We start from the raw sequence: 27,319 nt of genomic DNA on the forward strand, positions 1-27,319 counted from the left end.
TAATAAAATGGCCGTAGTTAGAGAAACAGCTAGTTCTCAGTCCTGTAAATAAATGAGAGATATAGTATGTGAGCATAATTTCTTACAGGTCTACTTACATGCACCTTAGGGATATCAGTTTTGGTTTGTGTTTTCACTTGCTCTGTGTCCTTCTAAGTTCCCACAGTAACCACCAAACTTTTTATTCTCACGTCTCTTATCCACAGTAATGGGTAGCAGACTGTGGAAACCAAACACCAAAGTTAAAGCAGAAATTGCCACTCCATAATCATTTACTTTTCAAAGGCTTAGCCAAGCAGTCCTGTACCACAATCAGCAATAAAAATGTTCAAGATTGATGGCCTTAATTATGAAAGCAGTACAGAGGACCTTGGACAAGTGAAGAATGCCATAGTGTTTTTCAAGTAAAGCAAAAGGGTATTTTCAAATCAAACTTCATTCAACTCATTTAAGAAGTTTCTTCCAAAACAAGTACCTTCAGAAACAAAAATCACAGAATGGTATCTTCCTGATTTTTTGTATACTTAATAAATACTGGTAAAAATATTTTTATGAGCTAGCCTTGATATTTTATTTTATAAAGTGTATTTGTGGGAGAGTACCAAATTGTCTAATAATGAACCATCATGGTAGGACTTGCCTTTGTTTTTTTTTTTATTTTTTATTTTTATGCAGTATACATTTTATTACTTTGTACTAATGCATTCATATTACAAAGGCAACTTAATGGAAGAATGTTTCTTTTGATATTTGAATAATCCAAAAGAACACAAACAGAACTGCACATTAAAAAACTCATTTCAATAACAGAAGACAAGTTCAACAATAACAACAACAAATCTTCCTTTCTTACAGGTAGACATCGAAGTGGATTTAATTCGGTTTTCTTTATAACAGCCTCCAAAGACAAAAGCAGCTTAAAATCTAATTAAAATGAATAAAAAATTTGTTTATTAAACTACTGGTCTTCAGCACCATTTTCTGTTTTCTGTTGTTTTGATGGAGGTTCTTCTTCGTCTCTTTCTTCTCGTGCTCTTTTTACTGCTCCAGATGCACCATTTGCATCACGTTCATCATCACTATCAAATTTAGTTTTCTTGCCCTGAAACTGTACTCTTCCTTTAGCAGACCCAGCCTGGGCAGCTTTATTTTCCTTTCCTTTTCCTTTAAATCTGCGACCTTTTGACTTCCATTTGTTTAGAGATTCTTGTTGATCTTCTATTGTTTTTTTCAGTGCTTCTTTTTCCACATCTCCTTCTAATACTTCCCAGGTGACTTCTTTGTTCCTTAGTTGTAGGTTACCATTATTGGCCTCTTTTGCTTTATCCAGTGCTTCCTTAGCTTTTTCTTTAAAAAGAATTATTCCCTCTTTGGCTCCTCTGACAAAGTGTATCCATTTTATTTCACCATGATTTGAGAAAAGGGTGTGCAAATCTTCTCTACACGTCTGATCATCTAAGTCTCCTGAAAATTTCAGCAAGCAGCCAATCTTTTCTTCTAGAGATTTCTGTAAAAATATACAAGGCATTTCAGCACTTTCTGCTAGCTTTTGTTTTTCTTCTTGCTCTTGTTTAGCTCTTAATTTAGCTTCCATTTTATTTTGCTTTCTTTCTTCATTTTTTTTGGTGAAGTAATCTTCCCTGAAAAGTATTAGCAGGTCTGTGTCTTTGTACTTCTGGCCAGGGGTTTCGACAGACTTTTTAGCTGATTCAATACTATCAAATACAGCAAATATTGAACCCTTAAATGCTTTGTGCAACGTTCTTCTCATCTGAATATTTAGCACTTGACCTTTATCTTCCAACCATTCTTTTATGTCATCAAGAGCTGCATCAGTTGGGAAGCCTTTAATATAAACAGATCTGTTTTTTACATCATTTTTATACTCATCAGTCACTTCAGGGAGGGGTTTGCTGGGAGATGAGAGGAGTGTAGACGCTGCTGGGGATCGTGTGGCACGTCTCTGTGGGGCCAGGAACTGCAAGATAGCCAGAATGGCTGAAAATGGTGATAATGAAAAAAATGGCTGCTCTGGAGGCCAAAATCTGTCATCAAATTGAGTATTATTTTGGAGACTTCAATTTGCCATGAGACAAATTTTTAAAGGAACAGATCAAACTGGATGAAGGCTGGGTTCCTTTGAAGATAATGATAAAGTTTAATAGGTTAAACCGTTTAACGACAGACTTTAATGTAATAGTAGAGGCCCTGAGCAAATCAAAGGCAGAACTCATGGAAATAAGTGAAGATAAAACTAAAATTAGAAGGACTTGCCTTTGAAAAGCTCAACTGTGGCTATTTAAATGAATGATTTCCAAAGTGATATACTTATACCTATGTGAAATTATAAAACCATGATTGAGGCATAAAAAAAAGAAATTATAAGTTTTATGCATGTATACATATATATGCTCTATATTTTATATATGTAAATATATACAATCTACAAAGAAAAAACAAGCTTTTGTAACGTACACTATATAGATTCCATCTCGCACCATCATCTGGTCCTAATGTATCAGTGACCTGATGGGAATAACATGGTGCACAGAGGGTGAGCCTGGCCTCTGAGGGACTTTTTCAGTGTAACTGTTTTGAGATATATTTTGATTTGTTGTTGCTGTTCAGTCACTAAGTCGTGTCTGACCCTTTGCGACCCCATCGACTGCAGCACGCCAGGCTTCCCTGTCATTCACTGCCTCCCGGAGTTTGTTCAAAACTCATGTACATTGAGTGGATGATGCCATCCAACCATTTCATCCTCTGTTGACCCTTTCTCCTCCTGCCCTCAATCTTTCTCAGCATCAGGGTGTTTTCCAGTGAATCAGCTGTTAGCATCAGTTGACGAAAGTATTGGAGCTTCAGCTTCAGCATCGGTTCTTCCAGTGAATATTCAGGGTTGATTTCCTTTAGGATGGACTGGTTTGATCTCCCAGGGGGTCCTATGAAGACTTTCAGTCCCTTAGATTCTCAGGGACTGCAAGAGATGGAGAGTCCCTAGAGGAAGACTGAGCCTTCATTATAATATTATAGTAATTATTTTATTATAATTACTTATTTATTATAATTATTTATTAATTATAATATTATATTATATTATTATAATTATATTATATATATTATAATTATTTATTATTATAATAATAAAGCTAATTTTTCCAATGTGTTTCAATCCACAAATCAAAAAGAATATTAGAAAGAAACATATACACATCCTAAAACTATTAGTAACATGAATCAAGAGAATATTCAAAGACATTTATCTATATATCTATATCATTTATCTATATGTTTCTCTGGACTAAAACAGAAAGTCTGAACCACAATCAATCAGCCTGATGACAGGCCTCGGTCAATCACCATTCAGTCAGGGAATTCTTTACCTGGTGACAAAGATAGTAATTAGAAGACTAATAATAGCAAGGCTGCTTTGACAGGAAGACTAACCCCTCCATATTCTTACTGAGGGAAAGTGCTTTCCAGATTATTAGTTGGCTAAAGGTATGAAGCTCTTTCTCATAATAAATGATGAAACCTAACAGAAAAGTTAGTGTAATCTACATTCATTACTAGAGTAGCAGATATAAATAGTACCCAAAAATCGAGCAAGAGGCTGTTGGGGAAACAAGAAATTAGCTGAATGTAGTACTACCCTTTGATTGTGTTTAACTTGCACCCAGTCTCTGCACCCTATGGCATAATGAAAACAATATAATCTTACATAAATGTTCATTATGCAGTATTATGATTTGCTGCATATTCTTTTGTCTGCTTTTCTTTTTTTTGTCTGCCAATACATGCTCCTATTTCCTTCAAAGAACAGCTGCAGTTCTGTCAAATTTTCATAGGGTGAGACACTGTGAGATGTAGGAATAAAAATAAAGAATTAAAAACAGTGCATGTAAGATTATTTAAAAGGTATCTTATAATGCATTTCAACTTTTGCAATTCATAATTGATCATATTTTTTATAAAATTCCACTATGAAACTGGGTGAGAAAATTTATCTCTACATATTTTAAGATATCTCCTAACTTCTCAGTTCAGTTCAGTTCAGTCTCTCAGTCATGTTCAACTCTTTGTGACCCCATGAACTGCAGCACACCAGCCTTCCCTGTCCATCATCAACTACCAGAGCTTGCTTAAACTCATGTCCATTGAGTTGATGATGCCATCCGACCATCTCATCCTCTGTCGTCCCCTTCTCCTCCTGGCTTCAATCTTTACCAGCATCAGGGTCTTTTCCAATGAGTCAGTTCTTCTCATCAGGTGGCCAAAGTATTGGAGTTTCAGCTTCAGCATCAGTCCTTCCAATTAGGACTGATTTCCTCTAGGATGGACTGGTTGGATCTCCTTGCTGTCCAAGGGACTCTCAAGAGTCTTCTCCAACACCACAGTTCAAAAGCATCAATTCTTCAGCACTCAGATTCCTTTATAGTCCAAGTCTCACATCCATACATGACTACTGGAAAAACCATAGCCTTGACTAGATGGATCTTTACTGGCAAAATAATGTCTCTGCTTTTTGATATGCTGTCTAGGTTGGTCATAGCTTTTCTTCCAAGAAGCAAGTGTCTTTTAATTTCATGGCTGCAGTCACCATCTGCAGTGATTTTGGAGCCCTCCCCCAAATAAAGGCTCTAACTGTTTCCATTGTTTCCCCTTCTATTTGCCATGAAGTGATGGGACCAGATGCCATGGTCTTAGTTTTCTGAATGTTGAGCTTTAAGCCAACTTTTCCACTCTCCTCTTTCACTTTCATCAAGAGACTTTTTAGTTCCTCTTCACTTTCTGCCATAAGGGAGGTGTCATTTGCATATCTGAGGTTATTGATATTTCTCCCGGCAATCTTGATTTCAGCTTATGCTTCATCCAGGCCTGCATTTCACATAAGGTACTCGGCATATAAGTTAAATAAGCAGGGTGACAATATACAGCCTTGACGTACTCCTTTTCCAATTTAGAACCAGTCTGTTGCTCCATGTCCAGTTCTAATTGTTGCTACTTGACCTGCATACAGATTTCTCAGGAGGCATGTAAAGTGGTCTGGTATCCCCATCTCTTGAAGAATTTTCCACAGTTTGTTGTGATCCACACAGTCAAAGGCTTTGGTGTAGTCAGTAAAGCAGAAGTATATATTTTTCTCTAACTTTCTTGCTTTTTTGATGATCCAGCTGATGTTGGCAATTTGATCTCTGGTTCCTCTGCCTTTTCTAAATCCAGCTTGAACATCTGGAAGCTCACGGTTCACATACTGTCAAGGCCTGACTTTGAGAATTTTGAGCATTACTTTGCAAGCATGTGAGATGAGTGCAATAGTGCAGTAGTTTCAACATTCTTTGGCATTGATTTTCTTTGGGTTTGGAATAAAAACTGACCTCTTCCGGTCCTGTGGCCACTGCTGAGTTTTCCAAATTTGATGGCATATTGAATGCAGCACTTTCACAGCATCATCTTTTAGCTCAACTGGAATTCCATCACCGCCACTAGCTTTGTTTGTAGTGATGCTTCCTAAGGCCAACTTGACTTCACATTCCAGGATGTCTGGCTCTAGGTGAGTGATCACACCATCGTGGTTATCTGGGTCATGAAGATCTTTTTTTGTACAGTTCTTCTGTGTATTCTTGCCACCTCTTCTTAGTATCTTCTGCTTCTGTTAGGTCCATACCATTTCTGTCCTTTATTGAGCCCACCTTTGCATGAAATGTTCCCTTGGTATCTTTAATTTTCTTGCTTTGGAAATAATTAAACAGCAAAATATATCCTAGGTAACTAGTCATATTCTTTTAGAATAAGGCTTTTCTCTCTTCCTGCCTAATGCAAGAAGTTTCTTTGCTCAATACCATTAAAGCAGTAGGGGAAAAAATCATAACCAATTTGTACACTTAACTGGGTAAAGAAAATTACTTTCATTCAGTTTTGGGTCTCCCAACCTCTAGCCCCTATATGTTTGTGTATAAATCTTTAATATTTGAGAAAATTGAGTTTTCATTTGTAAATTAGGCAAAATAATACTTGCAATCACTCTCTTACACGTACTCTCTTATTTTCCTGAGACAATGAATAAACAAATAATGATAACACTTTGCAGATTTTGGATATTTTAGAAATATAGGCTAATTTAATTCTGTGCAATTAAGGCTAAATTAACTGTTTTCTATCAAAATAAGTAAAATATCTAATGCTGTTTTAAAGCTTATTCCCCAAGAAGACTACAAAATGTTTTATATAATTTCTCATATCTAGTCCTTACAACCATCAAATTACATACATACTAAAATGACCTGCATTTCCACATAGAGATACTGAGGATAAAAGAGGCTGTTTCCTGCTAAAGATGACACCAATAAAAAGTGGAAAATGTGTGATTCAGAAAGTTTGACTCCATAGAACACACTCTTCATGTTTTGTGTAATTACCACCCTAACACATCATTTTAAAGCTAACAAAAATATTGAGACAGAAGAAAGCAATATGGAATTCTTTTCATCAAAAGAATTATTTGAATGCTGTGTCCTTGTTACTGGCAAAGCAGTTATTGTGAAATTTTATTTGGTCTGCTAGGTGAATATGTGTCTGTTTTATCCACAAATATGTATTCTCTATCTATTTCTGTGCAAAAATCTCTACATAAATATTCACAGCAGTATTTTGACAAAACTCAAAAACTAAACACAACCTACAACTGATGAGTGGTTTAACAAAGTGTGGCATGTCCCTGCATGGAAGGCTACTCAGCTATAAAAGTGAGCAGCTTATTAATAAGTGCAACTCTGATAGGTCTCAAAGGAATTCTTCTAGGTAAGCAAATAAAATCTCAGTTACATACTGTATGATTGATTCTGTTTACACAGCATCTTAAAAATTACAATATTAAAAATTTGGAGAGCAGATTAGAAGTTTCCAGGGATGTGGCTGTGGCTCCAGAGTGGAACCATACTGGGAACCATTCTGATGGCAATAATTCTGTACTTTGTGATGAATATGAACAGAACTAAAGCCACACAAGGGGCTTGCCAGGTGGTGCTACTAGTAAAGAACATGTCTGCCAGTGCACAAGACATAAGATACCCAGGTTCTGATCCCTGGGTCTGTAGATCCCCTGGAGAAGGGAATGACAACCCACTCCAGTATTCTTGCCCGGAAAATTCCATGGGCAGAGGAGCTTGGTGGTCTATAGTCCATGGGGTTGCAAAGAGTCAGACATGACTGACCAACTAACACACACACACATGTGCTATAAAACTACCCTGAAATCAGTTTGATGTAAATTTAAGAGGTAAGATGATAAGTCATAAATACTATAGTATAAAAACTTCTAAGTCCAGGTTAGACAAATATTTCTTCATATTCTCAATGAAAAAAAGTATAAATAAAAATTCTAAGTTTAACTTTATAAAAATGTAAAACTTTTGCTAACTTCCAGCTATAAGATGTACAATTTCTGGAGATTTAAGGTATAACATGCTGACTATAACTATAATTAACAATACTGTATTATGGACTTAAAAGTTTTAATACAGTAGGGAAAAAAGTTCAGCCATTTTGGAATAAGAAACAAAAAGTTTTGCTAATGATGAAAAGCTGTTATAAAACTAAATAGAATGACATAGGCTAGGAGAACATATTGGCAAAGTATACTATATAAAGAACTCTCATGTCAACTATAATGACAAATAAATCAATTTAAAATGGGCAAAAGACTGAATAGAGAGGTCATAAAAATGATACAAATCACCAATAAACACATGAAAATTACTCATCACCATTTGTCACCAGAAAAATGCAAATTAAAACCACAATAATATTAATGTGATTAAAATTTTTTAAAACTGGGCTAAAATGTAAAAAGCTGGACAATGTCACACTTAACAAGTATGTGGAACAACTAGATTAGCAAATACCCGGTTAAGCATGAATTTTTACTACCACATTGAAAAACAACTTAGCAATTTCTTACAAAGTAAGTACTTTCCATATTATCATGTTCATCCCATTCTCTTTTATAAAGAGAAATAAAAGCATATATCCACCCAAGACTTACACAAATGTTCATAGAAATTTTATTCATAATAACACAAACTAGAATAATCTCTACTGCCCACCACCAATCTATAAAAAATTATAGTATATGTATATAATGATAAATTACTCAATAGTAAAAATAAAGAACTATGAATACACAAAATAACTTGGGTACATCTCACAAGGACTGTGGTAAGGAAAAGAAATTAAGACACAGAAGACTATATCTTATTTAGTTTCATTTATATAAAATTCCACAAAAAAACAAGGCTACAGATATAGGAAAAAATGATCAATGGAATGGTTGCCAAGAGTTTGGGGAGTATCTAGAACGCAAAAATATATGGTGGTGGTGGTTCCCTTCCTGTATATATGTTTTGACTTTATCATATTGTACATTTAAAATTGATAACCATCACCCACCCACACACACATACACTGTGAGTTTAAAGATAAAATCATTAACTTATTCTAGCCTTTGTAAAGGGCAATGATACAAAATTAACATTTGGCTTCCTAGCAGAAATGAATTCTAGGTGTTCTTAAAAAAAAACACATGGTCTCAAAAGCCTTAAGAACTATGAAGTGAGGGGTGGGGGGAGCCTCTAAATATCTTACAGACAAGCATCCTAGATCTATCTATAAAACCATGCCCCTTAGTTACGTACAATTGTTGCCTCTCAATATTTTTACAGAAATCTCAAGACAGGGAAGCGTTTATCTCAATGATATATGTGGGCTTGGCTTTTACCTACAGAAGTGGATATTTCTTAGGGAAAACAAAAAGGACTTTTATCAGTTATTAAACTACCTGCTTGAGTCATTAGCACTTCTGCCTGAAAAGAAGAACAGAACCATATAATGGGACTCTTTTGGCTTGGAATCAAGAGAAATATTGCTAGTAAAGCTCTCTCTGTCCAAAAGACAGATCTCCTCTGCCCATTGCTAGCCAGGGAAGAAATACAAAATATATATATTAGGGAAGAAATACAAAGTAAACACATTAAACTTTCTATAGCTGCAAACTGGTGACTTTTAGAAAAATACTTTTCAAGAGTTTGCCATGTGAGCTCAGTAGCAAAAGTAGTGGCTAAGCTCTTCGATGCTGTAATCCAAATGACTAGATTCAAATCCTGAATCTGCTACTACCCATAAGCATATCCTCAGGGTAACTTACTCATCCTCCACAGACCTCTGCCTCTTCATCTATAAAGTGAAGCTAAAAATAGACCTACATCATAGGATTGTTATACATTAAGAAAATCCTCTCAGAAAGTGTTAGCACATTATCTGAGACACAGTATTATTTAACAAATCTTCAATTGAGTTCAGTTCAGTCGCTTGATCGTGTCTGACTATTTGTGACCCCGTGGACTGCAGCACGCCAGGCTTCCCTGTCCATCACCAACTCCCGCAGCTTACTCAAACTCATGTCCATCAAGTTGGTGATGCCATCCAACCATCTCATCCTCAGCCGTCCCCTTCTCTTCCTGCCTTCAACAAATCTTAGGTGTTATTAACACCAAGGAAGACAGTTCAGATCATATAGTGGGCATCCAACAATCTGTTTTATTTTATTCAAATAATTTTGAAAATGTGAAGAAAAGAATTATAGAAATAAAATGATATCGGTCAATATATACATTAAATGGAGGTCCTATATGACATATGTTGGACTTCCCTGGTGGCTCAGACCTAAAGAATCTGCCTGCAATGCGGGGTACCCAGATTTGATCCCTAGGTGGGAAAGATCTGCTGGAAAAGGGAATGGCAACCCACTCCAGTATTCTTGCCTGAGAGAATTCCATGGACAGAGGAGCGCTGGCAACAGTTCACGGCGTCTCAAAGAGCTGGACGTGACTGAGCGTCTGAGCACCACCTGTTTCTCATAGCCATGTTACTACATCGTGATAGCACCAACATTTTCCAGACAGTCAGACAGATAAAACCACTATTGCTAAGGATTTAAAACTGAAGGAAAATCAATAAAATAAATAAGGATGTTACACAAAACTATATAGGAATTGACTTTATAGTTTTTCAACCTATATGTAATTATATCTGCAATGTAACATTATCTATTTTAAATATTTTGAAACATTTTCTAAAACTTTTAATATAAAATGTTATGATACTAAACTTAATAAGATACTGACTGTCTTCATAAAACTTCATCCTGTATACATTGCTTATACTTCAATCTTTGCTGTAGTTTCAGTTCAGTTCAGTCGCTCAGTCCTGTCCGGCTCTTTGCAACCACGTGGACTGCAGCACGCCAGGCTTCCCTGTCCATCACCAACTCCTGGAGCTTATTCAAACTCATGTCCATCGAGTCAGTGATGCCATCCAACCATCCCATTCTCTGTCATCCCCTTCTCCTCCCACCTTCAATCTTTCCCAGCATCAGGGTCTTTTCCAATGAGTCAGTTCTTCACATCAGGTGGCCAAAGTATTGCAGCTTCAGCTTCAGCATCAGTCCTTCCAATGAATATTCAATACTGATTTCCTTTAGGATTTAGGAGATCCTGATTGGATCTCCTTGCAGTCCAAGGGACTTTCAAGAGTCTTCTCCAACACCACAGTTCAAAAGTATCAATTCTTCAGCACTCAGCTTTCTTTATAGTCCAACTCTCACATCCATACATGACTACTGGAAAAACCACAGCTTTGACTAGATGGACCTTTGTTGGCAAAGTAATGTCTCTGTTTAGATAGATAAAAACCATCTGACAGTAATACATGCTGCATATTTTAGAATTTTTAGCTAAATTCTTGGGCCCCAGAAGTACTGTGAGACATGTCAGAGGTAATGATGTGAACAGATTGAAAAGTGTGATACTGATTAGGCAAATAAAGAAAGATATCACTGCTCTGCATGAGTCATTACTAAACCATTTGATAATGTTCTCAGGCATTATCCACTGACAGACTTTTATCAATGGGTAATTAGAGCAATACAAATAAAGGAACAAACAGAGCATCTAATTGGACCAACACAATAATCATTTATTTCAGAAGAAACCAGATATAAAAATATTTTATGAAATTTTAAATATATACTTATACATTTTAACAGTGGTACATATTTTTTGAAAAGTTACAAGGACTTAGAAAAGTCTGTAAAAGTCAGAATTTGAAGCAAGAACCATCATTGTCTCCTCTTCCCTTTGGGTATGCCCTTGGTTCTATTTTACTCTTCACAAGTATTCTATTTAACCTGGCTTTCATAACTGCATCTACTGTCCAAAGAAAATAAGAGCCACAGACACTTCTAGCCTATCAGTCAGTGAGCTGAAAAATAACAGGAGAAGAAGGTACCAATTTAGAGTAAGACAGGATTCTTATTTACATATTTATATTTTATATATTGAACAGATTAATGCTACAAAGTAGCATGTATAGACCATCTTTCAGATGCTATCTAATATTAACTAAATCTGATTTTTAGAAATTTACTTTGTCAAATGGTCAAGTTAGCCAGTATGCACTTGTCATCACAGTTAATTAGGTTTGTGAAAATATCTGACATTATACTTACAACCTGTTTATTTTTCTGCTTCTGTTGTGGACAAAATAGACAAGAGTTACTGACAGAACTTTTTAAAAATACATATGATCAGATGTTACAAGAGATTAAACAGAAAAATCACAGTAGAGAAATAGAGAAAAAATAAGAGAAATAAAGATGAGAAAGGAGAGACTAAGGTCAAGAATAAAACAGAGGTGATAATTAGAAATATTAAAATATTAAAAATATATTGTGATTTTATAAAAATTTGTAAAAATTTATAAATACATATATATATATATATAATTATATAAAATTATATAATACTTTGGCCACCTGATGTGAAGAGCCAATTCACTGGAAAAATCCCTGATACTGGGAAAGATTTAGGGCAAGAAGAGAAGAGGGCGACAGAGGATGAGATGGTTGGATGATAGCAACTCAGTGGACAGGAGTTTGAGCAAACTCCAGGAGATAGTGAAAGACAGGGAACCCTGGCTTGCTGCAGTCCATGGGGTCACAAAGAATCAGACTCTTTGCGGCTGAATAATGATATAAAACTTTAAGATAATAGTTTCAAAAAGATAGATGGCATTGATAAATTTCTCAAAAGGTACAAAATGTTACAACTCTGTTCAATTAAAGAGATTAACTTGAAGAGCTCTATATTTATTAAAGATATTAAATTGATAAAAGTCTCCTCACAAAGAAAACTCCAGTCTCAAACACCTTCCTGGTGAATATCTAACAATTATGAAGAAATAAAATGCATTCTGTTGAAATTCTGAATAAACAGAAAAAAATTTAATAACAGAATAGGGAAGATACTCAACAACTTTTACAAGGTCAATAGTATCCTGATATCATCAAATGACATATGTACAAAAGTGTTTCATTGATTTTTTAGGACAGAGACTGATAAAACTTTAAGTATCTGTATGCTAGGATCTGACATACACAAAACATCAACATAGCAGAAAACTGCATTTATACGAGTAAAATAAGAACTTTTCTATATGCTGTATGAACTCTGCACAGTTGTATGCCATTTAAAGAGCCCCAGGCTTGCTAATGCAAGAAGCAAAGTACAGGACTGTGAATATATTATGAAAATGTGTGAATATATTATGAAAATGAAAAAACAAAAACAAACTATGGATAGATAGCCAACTTTGTTTCTGGATGTCTTTTTTTTTTTTTATTTTAAAGGAACATTTTAACAAGTAATGAGAAACCAAAAAAAAATTAGTTTATTCAGTGAAGATGGGAACTAGATGATGCAGGGTTATTTAGAATAAACTTACCTGAGCAAGTGGTATTCAAGCTAGGATCCAGAGAATTTATAGAAAATTGTCAGTTAGAAAGAAAGGAGAATTCTCTCAGGATGATGTTGAAACATTTGCAAGAGAGTATGGAACAGAGAACTTGGTACTGGTAAAACCCACCACAGCAGGTAGAGATCAAGAGAAGTGAAGAAGTGACCAGGAAATCAGGTCTGCTTAAATCTGGAAAACCTGTAATCAGCCTCTGTATATTCATAATTACTTTGCAGAGGGACATGATTGCTTTTCCGAGTTGAAATCTGGCACTAAGATTAATCTTATGATTTTACAGCAGATGCCTTGATGATTTTTATTAGGTTTTTTGAAGTAATAAGTACAAATGAGCAATATTCTTATAAGCATTGAAAAGTCCCCAAACCAGATAGGAATCACTAGTTTCCACAGATACAACAAAATATTTTACTGATTTTTTTGCAAAGAGAAAACAAATCTTTGTGTTCACAGAATGCTCAACTGGAAGATTCCTGAGACTCTATCTGGCCCTGCAATCTCATCTCATGAGTAAAAATACTAAAACAGTTAAGATTTGCTCAAAGTTTCAGCTTTAGAACTGGAACAAGAACACAAGGTTCATGATAATTAGTCTATTGCTCTTTGCTCTAGACCATTCCAAATTTCTAGAATGAGTTGGAAATTTTGTCAAACACATGATCAAGAAACATATAGTTACCATGTAGATCTACATACAAAGTCTAAACAAAACATGTGTTGCCCCCTCAGATTAACCTTGGTAATTTAAATGGAAATCAAATTTGTTTGTGTTTGGATAGAGCTTTATTCTTTAGCAAATACAAATTGCCTCACCAATGAACCCACAGTCAGACACCCACATTCGTTTCCCAGGCACTAAGTAATGAAGAATCATACATTTTCTAACATAAATAGAATTTCATAAGAATTTCGGAAGTGAAATATTGAGATCTTTCACTAGTAGAAAGAATGTGAAGTCTAAAAATATTTACAATAACTTTTATAAAATATTTTTAATAAGTGGGAAAATGGTTTGATATTTGAGATTTAACGTGACCTACTTTTTCACTATTAGAGAACAAAATTAGAAAAGCACAAAAACCACCTACATCTGTATTTGAGTGATAAAGCTTTTGTTTTAAACAGAGTATTTTAAAATTTTTTTACACTTGATTTTTTTAACTTTTTATTTTATATTGGAATATAACCAATTAATAGTGCTGTGATAATTTCAGGGACTCAGTCATACATAGACATGTATCCATTCTCCTCCCCAAAAGTGTATTTATTCTTTTAATTATAAAAAGACAATCTCTTTAACAAGTGGTGCTGGGAAAACTGGTCAACCACTTGGAAAAGAATGAACCTAGAACACCTTCTAACACTTTCTAACATCATACACAAAAATAAACTCAAAATGGATTAAAGATCTAAATGTAAGACCAGAAACTATAAAACTCCTAGAGGCATAGGCATAGGCAAAGCACTCTCAGACATAAATCACAGCAGGATCCTCTATGACCCACCTCTCAGATTAATGGAAATAAAAGCAAAAATAAACAAATGGGACCTAATGAAACATAAAAGCTTTTGCACAACAAAGGAAACTATAAGCAAGGTGAAAAGACAGCCCTCAGAATGGGAGAAAATAATAACAAATGAAGCAACAGACAAAGGATTAATCTCAAAAATATACAAGCAACTCCTGCAGCTCAATTCCAGAAAAATAAATGGCCCAATCAAAAAATGGGCCAAAGAACTAAACAGACATTTCTCCAAAGAAGACACTCAGATGGCTAACAAACACATGAAAAGATGCTCAACATCACTCATTATCAGAGAAATGCAAATCAAAACCACAATGAGGTACCATTACACGCCAGTCAGGATGGCTGCTATCCAAAAGTCTACAAGCAATAAATGCTGGAGAGGGTGTGGAGAAAAGGGAACCCTCTTACACTGTTGGTGGGAATGCAAACTAGTACAGCCACTATGGAGAACAGTGTGGAGATTCCTTAAAAAACTGGAAATAGAACTGCCATATGACCCAGCAATCCCACTCCTGGGCATACACACAGAAACCAGATCTGAAAGAGACACATGCACCCCAATGTTCATCGCAGCAGTGTTTATAATATAGGCAGGACATGGAAGCAACCTAGGTGCCCATCAGCAGACGAATGGATAAGGAAGCTATGGTACATATACACCATGGAATATTACTCAGCCATTAAAAAGAATACTTTTGAATCAGTTCTAATGAGATGGATGAAACTGGAGCCCATTAAACAGAGTGAAGTAAGCCAGAAAGAAAAACACCAATACAGTATACTAATGCATATATATGGAATTTAGAAAGATGGTAACGATAACCCTATACACAAGATAGAAAAAGAGCCACAGATGTATAGAACAGACTTTTGGACTCTATGGGAGAAGGCGAGGGTGGGATGATCTGAGAGAATAGCATCGAAACATGTATATTATCAAGGGTGAAACAGATCACCAGCCCAGGTTGGATGCATGAGACAAGTGCTCGGGGCTGGTGCACTGGGAAGACCCAGAGGGAAGGGATGGAGAGGGAGGTGGGAGGGGGGATCGGGATAGGGAACACATGTAAATCCATGGCTGATTCATGTCAATGTATGGCAAAACCACTACAATATTGTAAAATAATTTGCCTCCAACTAATAAAAATAAATGAAAAATAAATAAATAAAATGCTTTACAGAGTATTTTTGAAGTTCTTTAAAATACCTCTAGTTTAAAACTTTTATGAATATCTTTTAACATAATAATGTAGATCTCAGTAATCAGTTGAGATGCAAAAAAAGCTTTATCAGTAATTATAATGTTATAGGGCAGTTAGGTCACTCTTCAGGAAAATAATTCAAATATGAGCACAGTTATTCCAAATGATACCTGTTGATCTGAAAGGTAAAAGCTTAATCTTCAAAATCTTTTCAAATCAATCTTCTAAATTTTCTTCTATATTTAATAATAAGTAAGTGGGGGCAAGAATGCTTCCTCTCCATTCTCTTTTTCCTCCAGACTTATTCATCTGTAGTTGACATATAACTGCAACAAAAAATGGGAGTTATGTGGCATGATGGAAATGTTAGCTACCTCTATTGTGGCAATCAGTTTATCATACATAAGTATGAAATCAACATGATGTATGTGGTGACCCAAGGACATAAGAGGAGATAGAACCAAGGAGGGGCTTGGAATGTAGGAACAGAAAAACCAGACCCTTATCATCCTTCCCTCCCCCATGTTGTAACTATTAATGGATTCCAGGTCCTCCTGAGCAGTATAACCTGTCTCCCCTCCTACTCCACATGGAGAAGGTATTTGCCTCAATCTTCCCCCACCCAGTATATGTGCCTCTTCCAATCAGCAAATGACTTGCAAGACCCCTATCCCACTCCTCCTACACTGGGTATAAAAGTGGACTAAAGATCCTGGTTCTCCCTTGAGCTGGCCTGCTGTTCTAACAGCGTCTCCCACTCTAATAAACTTTATTTCCCTCTCATTCTGTCTCATGTCTGGAAATTCTTTTCCAACCTGTGCACGGACCGCGACATTTTTGGTGACTCACACAGGCCACAGACCACAGACCACGACAATATACAGTTTGCCATTCACTTTTCATAAAAATAAGATACTTTTCTGAAACTTATTTATATCAACTAAAAATCCTATCTTACTATATTTATTATAAATTGAAACCATTATAATCGCACAAATGAGAGGTAATCCATTCAATAAAATGTTGCTATAAAATTTGCCAAAAACATCTTTTTCCCATATATCACCAAATTTATACAAGTCATCATGAATTCAGCCTAATTTCAAAGTAAGTATGAAGATATATTGCAAAATCTAAATTACAAGCATTTTTCCCCCAAATCTGAAATATATTACTTAAGATTAATGGTAGTTACTGGTACAAGTCTAAACTCTAACCTTAAATTGTACTTTAATGACTTAAGAAGACATTTCATATAATCACCATCACAAAGCATAAGCCTAAACCACAGAGAAGCTGTTTACTGAACTTTCTGAGCATATCTGAAGTCAGAACACATTTGCCCCAATGCCATTCAAAGTAGACATCTAAATTTGCAAGGCACCCAACTGTACAAAGTCCAGGGAACATAGAATACTGCTTCTTAAGCATCAAGAATCAATTACCATCAGATTTTTTTATAAAGTGAATGCTATCACAGTTTTTATAAAGATTGTCAATATCAAGCCAGATTCATTAGAGCTTTTGTTGTTGTTGTTGTTGTCACTGGTTTGTTGTAGATTATGTGTGTGTGTGTGTGTGCATGTATGTGTATTTTAGTGTAACTGAGTTTGTCCTGTCAGAGATTTTCATTCAGAAGATCTCTCAATAGACATGTGAAGAGCTGTGTGCATTTTCCAAGCTAATCAAATAATACACACCATCAGCTAAGATTAGAAAATTTGTTCTAAAATAAAAAGGACATAAAATGTTCACAGTTAATCAAGTTTTTATTTGCAACTTTCTTGTGTAAATGAATACATCTGATTTGCTGAATAAGCACATTTTCTTTACAAAAGAAACTTTCTCTTCCTGCCTTGTGTATTTGATCAGCATACCTCTCTGACTTGGAAAAGACAAGCTATTCTTTAGTAAATTAATAAGATCTTTTTGTAGGAATTTATCTACTTTCACTGAAAAACTTTTGAAGTCCTGGAATATAAGTTATACAGAAAACCATGATCTATATTTTAAATTAGTTACTATAACATGTTTTCATTGTAAGAATAAAACATAGAGGAAACACAGAGTAACTGCCAAAATTAATGGGAGAAGATAATGTGATGCACTTACATCATGAGCTGCCATTAAGGACTCTGAAAAAAAAAAAAGTGAAAGTGAAGTCACTCAGTCGTGTCCAACTCTTTGTGACCCCATGGACTGTAGCCTACCAGGTTTCTCCATCCATGGGATTTTCCAGGCAAGAATACTGGAGCGGGTTACCATTTCCTTCTCCAGGAGATCTTCCTGACCCAGGGATTGAAGCCGGGTCTCCCGCATTGTAGGCAGATGCTTTACCGTCTGAGCCACCAGGGAAGTCATTAAGGACTCTAAAAATGAGCTAATATGTTTATAATCTTAAAATAGACTAATAAAAAGATCTACCTCATGAATTTATTGCAGGGAATATGACATTATATATTTGGGGTGGTTATAACAGTGTCAGAAAAATAGTAAAATCTCAGTAAGTAGTTACTAAGAACCGGGAAATCATCACTGAATCAAGTGTAATTAAAGATAAAGCATGAACTTTTTAATAAGGAAAAAGCTCGAGAATAGAAATTAAAATTCCATTCAAACTGCCATTACTTCCCAGTTGTGATTAGGTTTATCTATGAGCTATACAGAAGATATAATACAAACTACAATATCCAAACAATTCTTTAATTCATCCCTCTTTCATTATTCTAGATAAAAAAGAAAGCACCATCAAGGCAAAATTAGAAAAATGGCTCGTGAGAAAATAATTGTTAAGAAAATGGTGAACAAAGCTAATTAGAATATTGACCAAAAAAAAACAACAACCAACAGCTCAAAAGTATCAGAGATATGAAAGAAAAACATTAATTTCCAATATTCAAGTATTAGCAGAGAAGCAGGGTAGTTATCGTGGCAACAATGACACTAGTAATAAAAGATTTGGCTTTCATGATGGCAAAATGCATATGGCCTAGAACGTGGGAATCTGGATTAGAACTTTCAACATCTTTTTTTAATATGTCAATTACATTTTATATTATGTTTATTTTCATGGCACTCAGTATTTCCATAAAAATAAAACATATCATGAATGTATTAGTAATATTACCACATAATGGAATGGGCTATTATGCAGCTTCCATGGTCCTGATTAACAATATACTATTATCTCTTTCATGTGCCTTATTTCTTTTTTTGCTAAAGCAAAGATGAAATACTGCTTTTGGCAGGAAATATTTACTGTATCTGCCAAAATTACTCTTGGTAGACAGCAATTCAAGTAGTAAATATTTTTTTATGGATAATTAGTTGATTGAATGTCTGTGTGAATTAGAGGCTTTTTAATATTCATGACTAATTTATATCTATGAACATTTTACTAATCTCTGTTTTGTTTGAAATAATGATATTACAGTAACACAAAACCCAAATACTTAACATTAATAAACTCTAAATAATAAGTCAATGACAATTCTGTGATTAAGTATTACCCAAAGGTTCCTCGACAAAACAATATAATATGCAAAATACAAATACCACAGCTCAGATATAGAGATGTGCAATCCATTATTTTCCTTATAAATTAGAAACTGTAGATGTAGAACCACCTTCATTATTTTCAGTACTTTTTATAGAATAACTTGATTACAGAAATTTGTCTCTTTTTTTATTTTGGTAGCAGAACTCTCGTCTGTAGAATGGGTTTAAGCATTCATCTGAGAAAGATATACCATGTTGAGACAGACTTTCATTTGTTGGGTTTACATATTACTCTACATGGACTTGTATTTAAACACTTACACCAAACTATTGCAATTGTTTACTTTTTTCCCACTGATTTATAAGTTTTAAAGGACAGAGTTTATTATATTTCCGCTCATGTCTTCATTTCCTGGCTAGAACACAATGAAAGTTTTATATGAATAAATAAATAATAATTTGCTCTGAAATTCTAAACCTTCTCCCAAAGAGTCAAAGAAGAAAAATGTTTAATTTAAAATTATCTAAGCACGGGATGATGAACTAGCATTATCATTATCCAATTTATTCTGGTGTCCTGCAAAATAACATGTCCTGCTGTGGGCTTCATCTTTAAGATCACTGCATCTCACATCTGATTACAGTCAGAGCTTCTCTGCCTATAACAACTACAATTTTTTTCACTGCTGCAGAAATCCAAGCAGTTGTCCCTCATGGAGGCCAAATCTCTAGTCAGTCCAGCTAAACAACCAGAAAGAAATTTTTGAAGAAACTGAGGAACTGAAAAGGACAGCTCCACCTGAACACTGTCTGTGTATGCCACCCATCAGACTCATGTCAGTATCTACAGAAGGGATATTTCTATAACAGAAAGCCTACAGTGTGAAACCTAAAACATACCAACCATTTAAATGAATATATTTTAAGGGGTTTTGTCAAATTTTGGACCTCATTAAAGCTACAAAATTACAGTTAAAAAAAAAACTCTTCTCATAATTTCTCCATTTTCACATTATTAAATAAAATCACTTCATTACCACAGAGAAACTGACTCCAGACAATCAAAGAAAAAAAAAAAAAGGAAACAAGCATATAGCATTAATCTAAACCCTGATATCTTATATTTTGTAAAACAAAAAAGCAAATTCTTTTTTGAGATCTCTAAATAATTCTTTAGCTTTTGAAGTCATTGTTACTATAAATGCATTGATTAAGAATAGAGACATGCCTAGTTACTCAGGTCAAACTCAACCTCCATTGTACATGTTTTATGTTTTGGAAAATTTTATATACAAATAAAGTAAGAATAGTAAAGGACCTCTGTGACGAGTCTTTATCCAGACAGAATTCTGCCTGAATGCTATAAAACCTTAGGCATTCAAATTTCTAAAATGTCTTAATACTAAATTATAGTAAGAATGTTATAATTTAAGAAATGGAAGTCTAAAATATTCAGTTTGAGTCTCTGCTATTCCATGCATTAGTATGCAAACAAATGTTAGCTATAGTGATGAAAACAGTATGGCACTGGCATAAAAACAGACATACAGACCAATGGATTAGAATAAAGATCCCATAAATAAATCCACACATACACAATAAATTAATCTTTGACAAGGGCATCAAGAATACAAACCAAGAAAGGGCACAGTCTCTTTAATGAATGGTGTTGGGAAAACTGGCTGTCCACACGAAAAAGACTGGATTCTGATGCTATTCGTGTACCATGTGTGAGCGTGCTAAGTCGCTTGTCATGTCCAACTCTTTGGGACCCAATGTGACTGTAGCCCGCCAGGCTCCTCTCTCCATGGGCTTATCCAGGCAAGAACACAACACCCAGGAGTGGGTTGCCATGTCCTCCTCCAGGGGATTTTCCTGGCCCAGGGATGGAACCATGTCACCTGCAGCTCCTGCGGATCCTCAAGTGCAGGCAGATCCTTCACCACTGAGCCACTTGGGAATCTCCCCATCTTATACCACACAGACATTAACTCGAAATGGATTAAAGATTTAAATGTAAGCTCTGGAACCATAAAGCTGCTGGAAGAAAACTTAGAGGAAAAGCTTCTTGCCAATATGGTTTTATTGTCTATGCTTTTGATAATACATCAAAACACAGGCAAGGAAAGCAAAAATAAACAAGGGTGGCTATATTAAACTAAGAACACAGGGTTTGACATTCAAAATTTATAAGGAACTCACAGCACTGCTAAAGGAGCAGACCATTAGACTCAGGAGGCTCTAACCAGGTGGAAATCTACCTCAGCAAATCTGAAATCTTCAAGATTGAGAAATTAAATGAAGTGAAAGTCGCTCAGTCGTAGCTGACTCTTTGTGACCCCTTGTGACCCCATGGACTATACAGGCCATGGAATTCTCCAGGCCAGAATACTGGAGTGGGTAGATGGCGCCTCCTCCTGGTGATCTTCCTAACCCAGGATCCAACCCAGGTCTGCTCGCATTGCAGGCGGATTCTTGACCAGTTCAGTTCAGTTCAGTCGCTCAGTCCTGTCCGACTCTTTCCGACCCCATGAATTGCAGCACGCCAGGCCTCCCTGTCCATCACCAACTCCCGGAGTTTACTCAAACTCATGTCCATCGAGTCAGTGATGCCATCCAGCCATCTCATCCTCTGTCGTCCCCTTCTCCTCCTGCCCCCAATCCCCCCCAGCATCAGGGTCTTTTCCAATGAGTCAACTCTTCGCATGAGGTGGCCAAAGTACTGGAGTTTCAGCTTCAGCATCAGTCCTTCCAATGAACACCCAGGACTGATCTCCTTTAGGATGGACTGGTTGGATCTCCTTGCAGTCCAAGGGACTCTCAAGAGTCTTCTCCAACACCACAGTTCAAAAGCAACAATTTCTCGGCACTCAGCTTTCTTTATAGTCCAACTCTCATGAATCCATACATGACCACTGGAAAAACCATAGCCTTGACTAGACAGACCCTTGTTGGCAAAGTGATGTCTCTGCTTTTTAATATGCTATCTACGTTGGTCATAACTTTCCCTCCAAGGAGTAAGCGTCTTTTAATTTCATGGCTGCAGTCACCATCTGCAGTGATTTTGGAGCCCCCCAAAATAAAGTCTGACACTGTTTCCACTGTTTCCCCATCTATTTCCCATAAAGTGATGGGACCAGTTGCCATGATCTTAGTTTTCTGAATGTTAAGCTTTAATCCAACTTTTTCAATCTCCGCTTCTTCAACTGAGCCACAAAAACTAAAACCAATCACAAACAGCCAACTCGGCTTTTGGCTGCAGCCAATCACGTTCCTACCTTGATTCCGCACTTTCTCTATAAAAGCATCTCCTCCCTGGCACCCTTCTAAGCGTTTAGCTTCGGAGCACGGGATTTCAAAGGATTTTTAGCAAAAATAAACTCTAAAACCTTGAATACGCCTCCGTTTATCATTTAGAAGTTCTAGCACCAGAAAAACAAGCCAAAGGAACCCCAAGAACCCCCAGAAACCCGGAGCTATCAGGCGGACGTACCTGCGGAGCCGCGGAGCTGCGGCCTCGCGCCCTGCGGCGGTCGGCGGACGTCCCGCCCCTCGGATCCCGGCCCTGGTTTAGTGGCTCTGCCTGAATCCGGTTCAGACTGGTTCCGGCTCAAAACCCAGACCGGCCCAGATTCAGACAGGGTCGGAGCGAAACTTTGCTGGCTCCCTGTGAGGCCACAGGGGAATAAAACTTTCTCGTAAGGTTGAATAGCAGCTGACTTTACCAAAGATGACCTTGAGTTATAGTGGCCACAGCGGATAACTTGTAACCCAGAGGGGCTTGACCGTTTAGGAGCAGCCTTTCGAGAAAAAAGTGATGCCTTAGCCCGGCATCCCTGCCAAGGGTAGAGGGAAGTTATTTTTCCTCTCCTACGATTTATCATGACCAAATGGGAAACGCAGGGACACCCCACTCGCTGTGGGGCCTGCTTACTGCATCCCGGGAAAACTGGCGAAGCCAACGAAGGGAAGAATTCTTACTAAAGTCCGCTCAACGAAACCTCTGTCTGGGTGCCGGGTTGAGAAGACGGGACAATAAAATGGAGTCGTGTCCGACTCTTGCGACCCCATGGACTGTAGCCCGCCAGGATCCTCTGTCCCTGGGATTCTCCAGGCAAGAAGACTGGAGTGGGCTGCCATTTCCTCCTCCAGGGTATCTTCCCACCCCAGGAACTGAACTCAGGTCTCCCACCTTGCAGGCACATGCTTTACCTACTAAGCTATGCAGGAAGCTTTAAAATGGTGCAGCCCTTCTGGATAATATTAATCTTATGGATTATTGTTATTACTGTTAATAATAATGCTAATAATAATATTGTTAATAATATTAATATTATGGAGGCGCCTCAAAAACTTTAAAGAACAACTAGTATGTAATCCCACAATCCCACTTTTAGGTATCCAAGGAAATAAATTCAATATTTCACAGAGCTATCTGCGACCCCATGTTCTTTGCAGCGTAATTCACAATAGCCAAGATACGGAAAGAGCCTGAGTATCTGTCTATAGATGAGTAGGTGAAGAACATGAAAATGTGAAATATATATATATGTTTTTTGTTGTTGTTTTCGCTCAGGTGGCTGGCGTGTCGGGTTCCCAGAAAGGCAATCAAGGTGCAGTTGGCGCCCAGAGGGTGCACTGCGTGTCTTGAGGGGTGTGTCTAGGGACGAATGCTGATCCTGACGGAGGAGTGGGGAGAGGATGGCTGGGATGCACCCAGCTTCAGAGCCGAGGCAGAAAACGCTACGTGAGGCCCGTGTCACCGCAGCCACAACCACTCTTTGCAGAGGAAAACCTGTCCTGTGGAGATCTGCACGGTGGGGGCCTGGGGGGAAGTGGGGGGAGGGGGGAGGGGAGCCGGAGGGGTGGGGGGTGCGGGCAGAGGCAGAGGAATCCTGGGATTTCTCAGAAGGGAAATTGTTTAGCTCAGCTGGCAAAGAATCTGCCTGCAATGCAGGAGATCTGGGTTTGATCCCTGAGTTGGGAAGATCCCCTGGAGAAGGGAAAGGCTACCCACTCCAGTATTCTGGCCTGGGGAATTCCATGGACTGTATAGTCTATGGGGTCGCAGAGTCTGACACGACTGAGCGACTTTCACTTACTTTTACCTGAAAATCAGGGGAAATGTCAGTAGCCTTATCAACATTACAGACTGAGACTTGGAGGGACACGTACCTGATCATCTCATCGTGGGGCTTTAACCATTTGTGTTTGCTTCTGGTCAGTTTCTGCTGCCTATGGTATAGAGGGACTTTATAGCAAGTAATGGGCATGAAAAAGTAAAAGTCACTCAGTCGTGTCTGACTGTACAGTTCATGGAATTCTCCAGGCCAGAATACTGGAGTGGGTAGCCTTTTGGTTCTCCAGGGAATCTTCCCAACTCAGGGATTGAACCCAGGTCTCCCACATTACAGGTGGATTCTTTACCAGCTGAGCCACAAGGGAAGCCTAAGAATGCTGAAGTGGGTAGCCTATCCCTTCCCCAGTGGACTTGCCCGTCCCAGGAACTGGACCGGGGTCTCCACTGCAGGCGGGTTCTTTGCCAGCTGAGCTATCAGGTAAGCCCTAATGGTCAGGGGAGGACCGTATTGGTTTGGATCTGGTTTTTCCTTTGTTATCAGGTCAGACTCAGTGGCATCTCTTAACCCCACCTGCTCATGGTTCCAAACCAATTCAATTTGTTGCCTTTTTGAAAATCAGGGCTTAAGCAAACATTGAAAATTACTACTGGCTGGTTCTCAGAGCATAAAATCTTTATTAAAAAGTTAAATCTAATGCTTCATTTTTCTATTTTTGTTACAAATAAAATCCATGCAAATAGTATATCCAAAGGTAAAACTCAGCTAAAATTCTACTTTGTGCAATACTGGAGGTAAAGGATAGTCTTGTTTGGGCAGAAAAGAAGAGGCTTATCGTATCAAATGCTATATAAGATGAATGCCTCAGTTTTTCAAAAATTCTTCCCTCTACTTCTGTTTCTTTTTTCACTATAAAGTACCTCCCGTTGAAGTCGGACTTGAATTTTAAAGGTTTCCGATGGATTTTTCCTGAACTTTAATGTTCATTAAAAGTGTCAGTTCAAACAAACTCAAATGAACTCCTGTAGTATAATTATTTTTGGTTCCAAAAATGTTCCACCATAAATTTTATACCCATACTCCTGGAAGAAGACATCTATGACCTCTATTTACTCACTAATACAAAGTGAAAATTAAAATAAAAATTCTTTAAGTGAAGAGCACTGTTGCTGCACAGCTTGTTAGGGCAATGTCTTATTGATATTAGTCACTATATTTTAGGTAATAGATTCACAAAACTCTTAACGTACTCTGTACTTGTAAACTACAACAGAAAAAAAAAGTATTTCTGTGGATATATTTACATTGTGTATATGCCAGTATATGTGTGTCTACATATGTTGCTATTTAAGTTTTTATTTACTTAAATAGCCTACCGCGGACACTGCTTCCAGGTTTATCTTCTTTCAGGATTACATCAGGAACAATAGATATCTAATTATTATGCTCTGCATCCTCAACGTTTATAATTGGTTTCCTTTGGCAGTTGATTACGCATACCTAGAAAAACCAAAGGCTATTCTTATATATATTTTTTTGTTTTAGTTTTGTCAATTGTTGTCAAAGGACATGTTTTAATATAGTAATTATATATCCAAACACAGATTTCCATGATTATTTTAGCAAGCATCGAATGATTTGCCTAGTTCTAATTGTTTTAACAAGATTCAGTTAATATATCCTTTGTTATTGTTTTTTATTGTTAGATATTTATTTGAAAATAAAATGCACTCTAGGAAATTGATTTCAGCTTCAAGAGAAGAAAAGTACCTTGATATTCAGACTGAGAAAATGAAAATTAAATTAAAAGAACCATTTTGAAGGCAAAGCTCAAGCCTTTAAATTCCCATTTATAATCCATTATTTTTATAACCCTACACCTCTTTAATGATTCTGAGTAACAGTCTATGAATTTTGCCTGAAATCAGCTCAAATGCTTTTCACATTTGAGACATGTTTTACAACAATAGGACTCAGTTAAACATATTTAACCACTAATCTATATGACAATGTACACTGACCATTAAGTAGATCCAAGATAAAATCTGGAGTTGATTTTTACTTTAATCAAGAGGCCCTATAAAGCCACAGATTAAATACAATTAGATTAAACATAACTGGTTATTAATAAGGTGTAAGGACAAGTGAGAATAAATTATTAAGGAGAGAGAGAAACAGACAGACAGAGATAGAGTTCTTTTACATTCCAAAGAAAGGCTGAATTTCAATAAAGGTAAGTAAAGTGTAATGTAGCAAGAATTCTTCACAGACCTTTTAGCATTCGAATTATAGCATGCATGCTGCATCGTGCAGTTTTACAAGCCTGCAAAATAGTAACATTAATGGCCCAGCATCTTTAAAAATCATACGTCTGCAAAATGATTTCACTTGCCATGCATATTGAATATTAATAATATTCAAGTAGTTGCATTTATTAACCTTTTACATTAATGGTCAGAAATTAAACATGCTGAGAACAATTGCATGACAGAAGGGGAAAATGTTTCTGATGACTATTGGGTTTCATTTGACAGTTAATAAAAACCATCAAGTACATATTATGTTAGATTAGCCGAGATCTGGATTCCATATGACAAGTCATTATTATTAAAGGCAAATGGAGGGTATTTTCAAATACACCCTGGAGTGAGGTAGACTAAAATACGATGGTGCACTCTTGAATGTCAAGGACATTCTGTGCAGTGTGTAATAGAAAGCTACAAGTAATGTGCAGTTTGGGAACTATTTCATGTTCCTCTGAAGACCTCAAAGCATCACACTGAATATTTTATTGGAATCTGTCACCCTCTGCCATAGGTTCAAGTGCATAACAAATATTTATGGACAGTCATGGTTTTGATGACGGAGATAATGTGTCAGCGAGAACCTCATCATTACACTTAGTATTTGAGGAAGTGTATAATGTCTGACTCTTCCTGTTTCCCCCTCTTTTTCTTTTATTTAAAAATAATCAGTTAAGATTTATATAATCCGTAAGTCATCCCCAGTTAGAAAATCAGAGTCATAAATGCCTGAGTGATTTTTCATCTTGTGGTAAGTGATAAGCTGGCTAATTATGCCTTCCTAAATGTCAGCTATACTTATTAGGAAGTAGAAAGACCATTGTGAGTAGGAAAATTTTATT

The 27,319-nt window shown here is 36.6% G+C and overlaps 1 protein-coding gene across 1 annotated transcript; it reads right to left on the bottom strand.

Annotated features, from left to right (window-relative positions):
- Positions 1-651: 651 nt before the first annotated feature.
- Positions 652-22,980, bottom strand: LOC133047602 (lupus La protein homolog). The gene is made up of 3 exons (XM_061130900.1): positions 22,590-22,980; positions 22,280-22,434; positions 652-1,978 (listed from the first exon to the last, which is right to left on the bottom strand). Exons 1-3 carry the CDS (start codon positions 22,978-22,980, stop codon positions 959-961), a joined length of 1,566 nt encoding a protein of 521 aa, XP_060986883.1. The 3' UTR covers positions 652-958.
- Positions 22,981-27,319: the final 4,339 nt, after the last annotated feature.

Source organism: Dama dama, chromosome 27 (assembly GCF_033118175.1).
Source record: "Dama dama isolate Ldn47 chromosome 27, ASM3311817v1, whole genome shotgun sequence".
In the NCBI taxonomy this organism is placed as follows: Eukaryota; Metazoa; Chordata; class Mammalia; order Artiodactyla; family Cervidae; genus Dama; species Dama dama.

Coding starts and splice junctions, on each gene's coding strand:
- LOC133047602 (XM_061130900.1), bottom strand. CDS start 22,980: ATGATAAATCGTAGGAGAGGAAAAATAACTTCCCTCTACCCTTGGCAG. Junction 22,435..22,589: donor GCAGCTCCGCGGCTCCGCAG/GTACGTCCGCCT, acceptor CGTGCTCCGAAG/CTAAACGCTTAGAAGGGTGC. Junction 1,979..22,279: donor AAGAAGCGGAGATTGAAAAA/GTTGGATTAAAG, acceptor GCTATCTTGCAG/TTCCTGGCCCCACAGAGACG.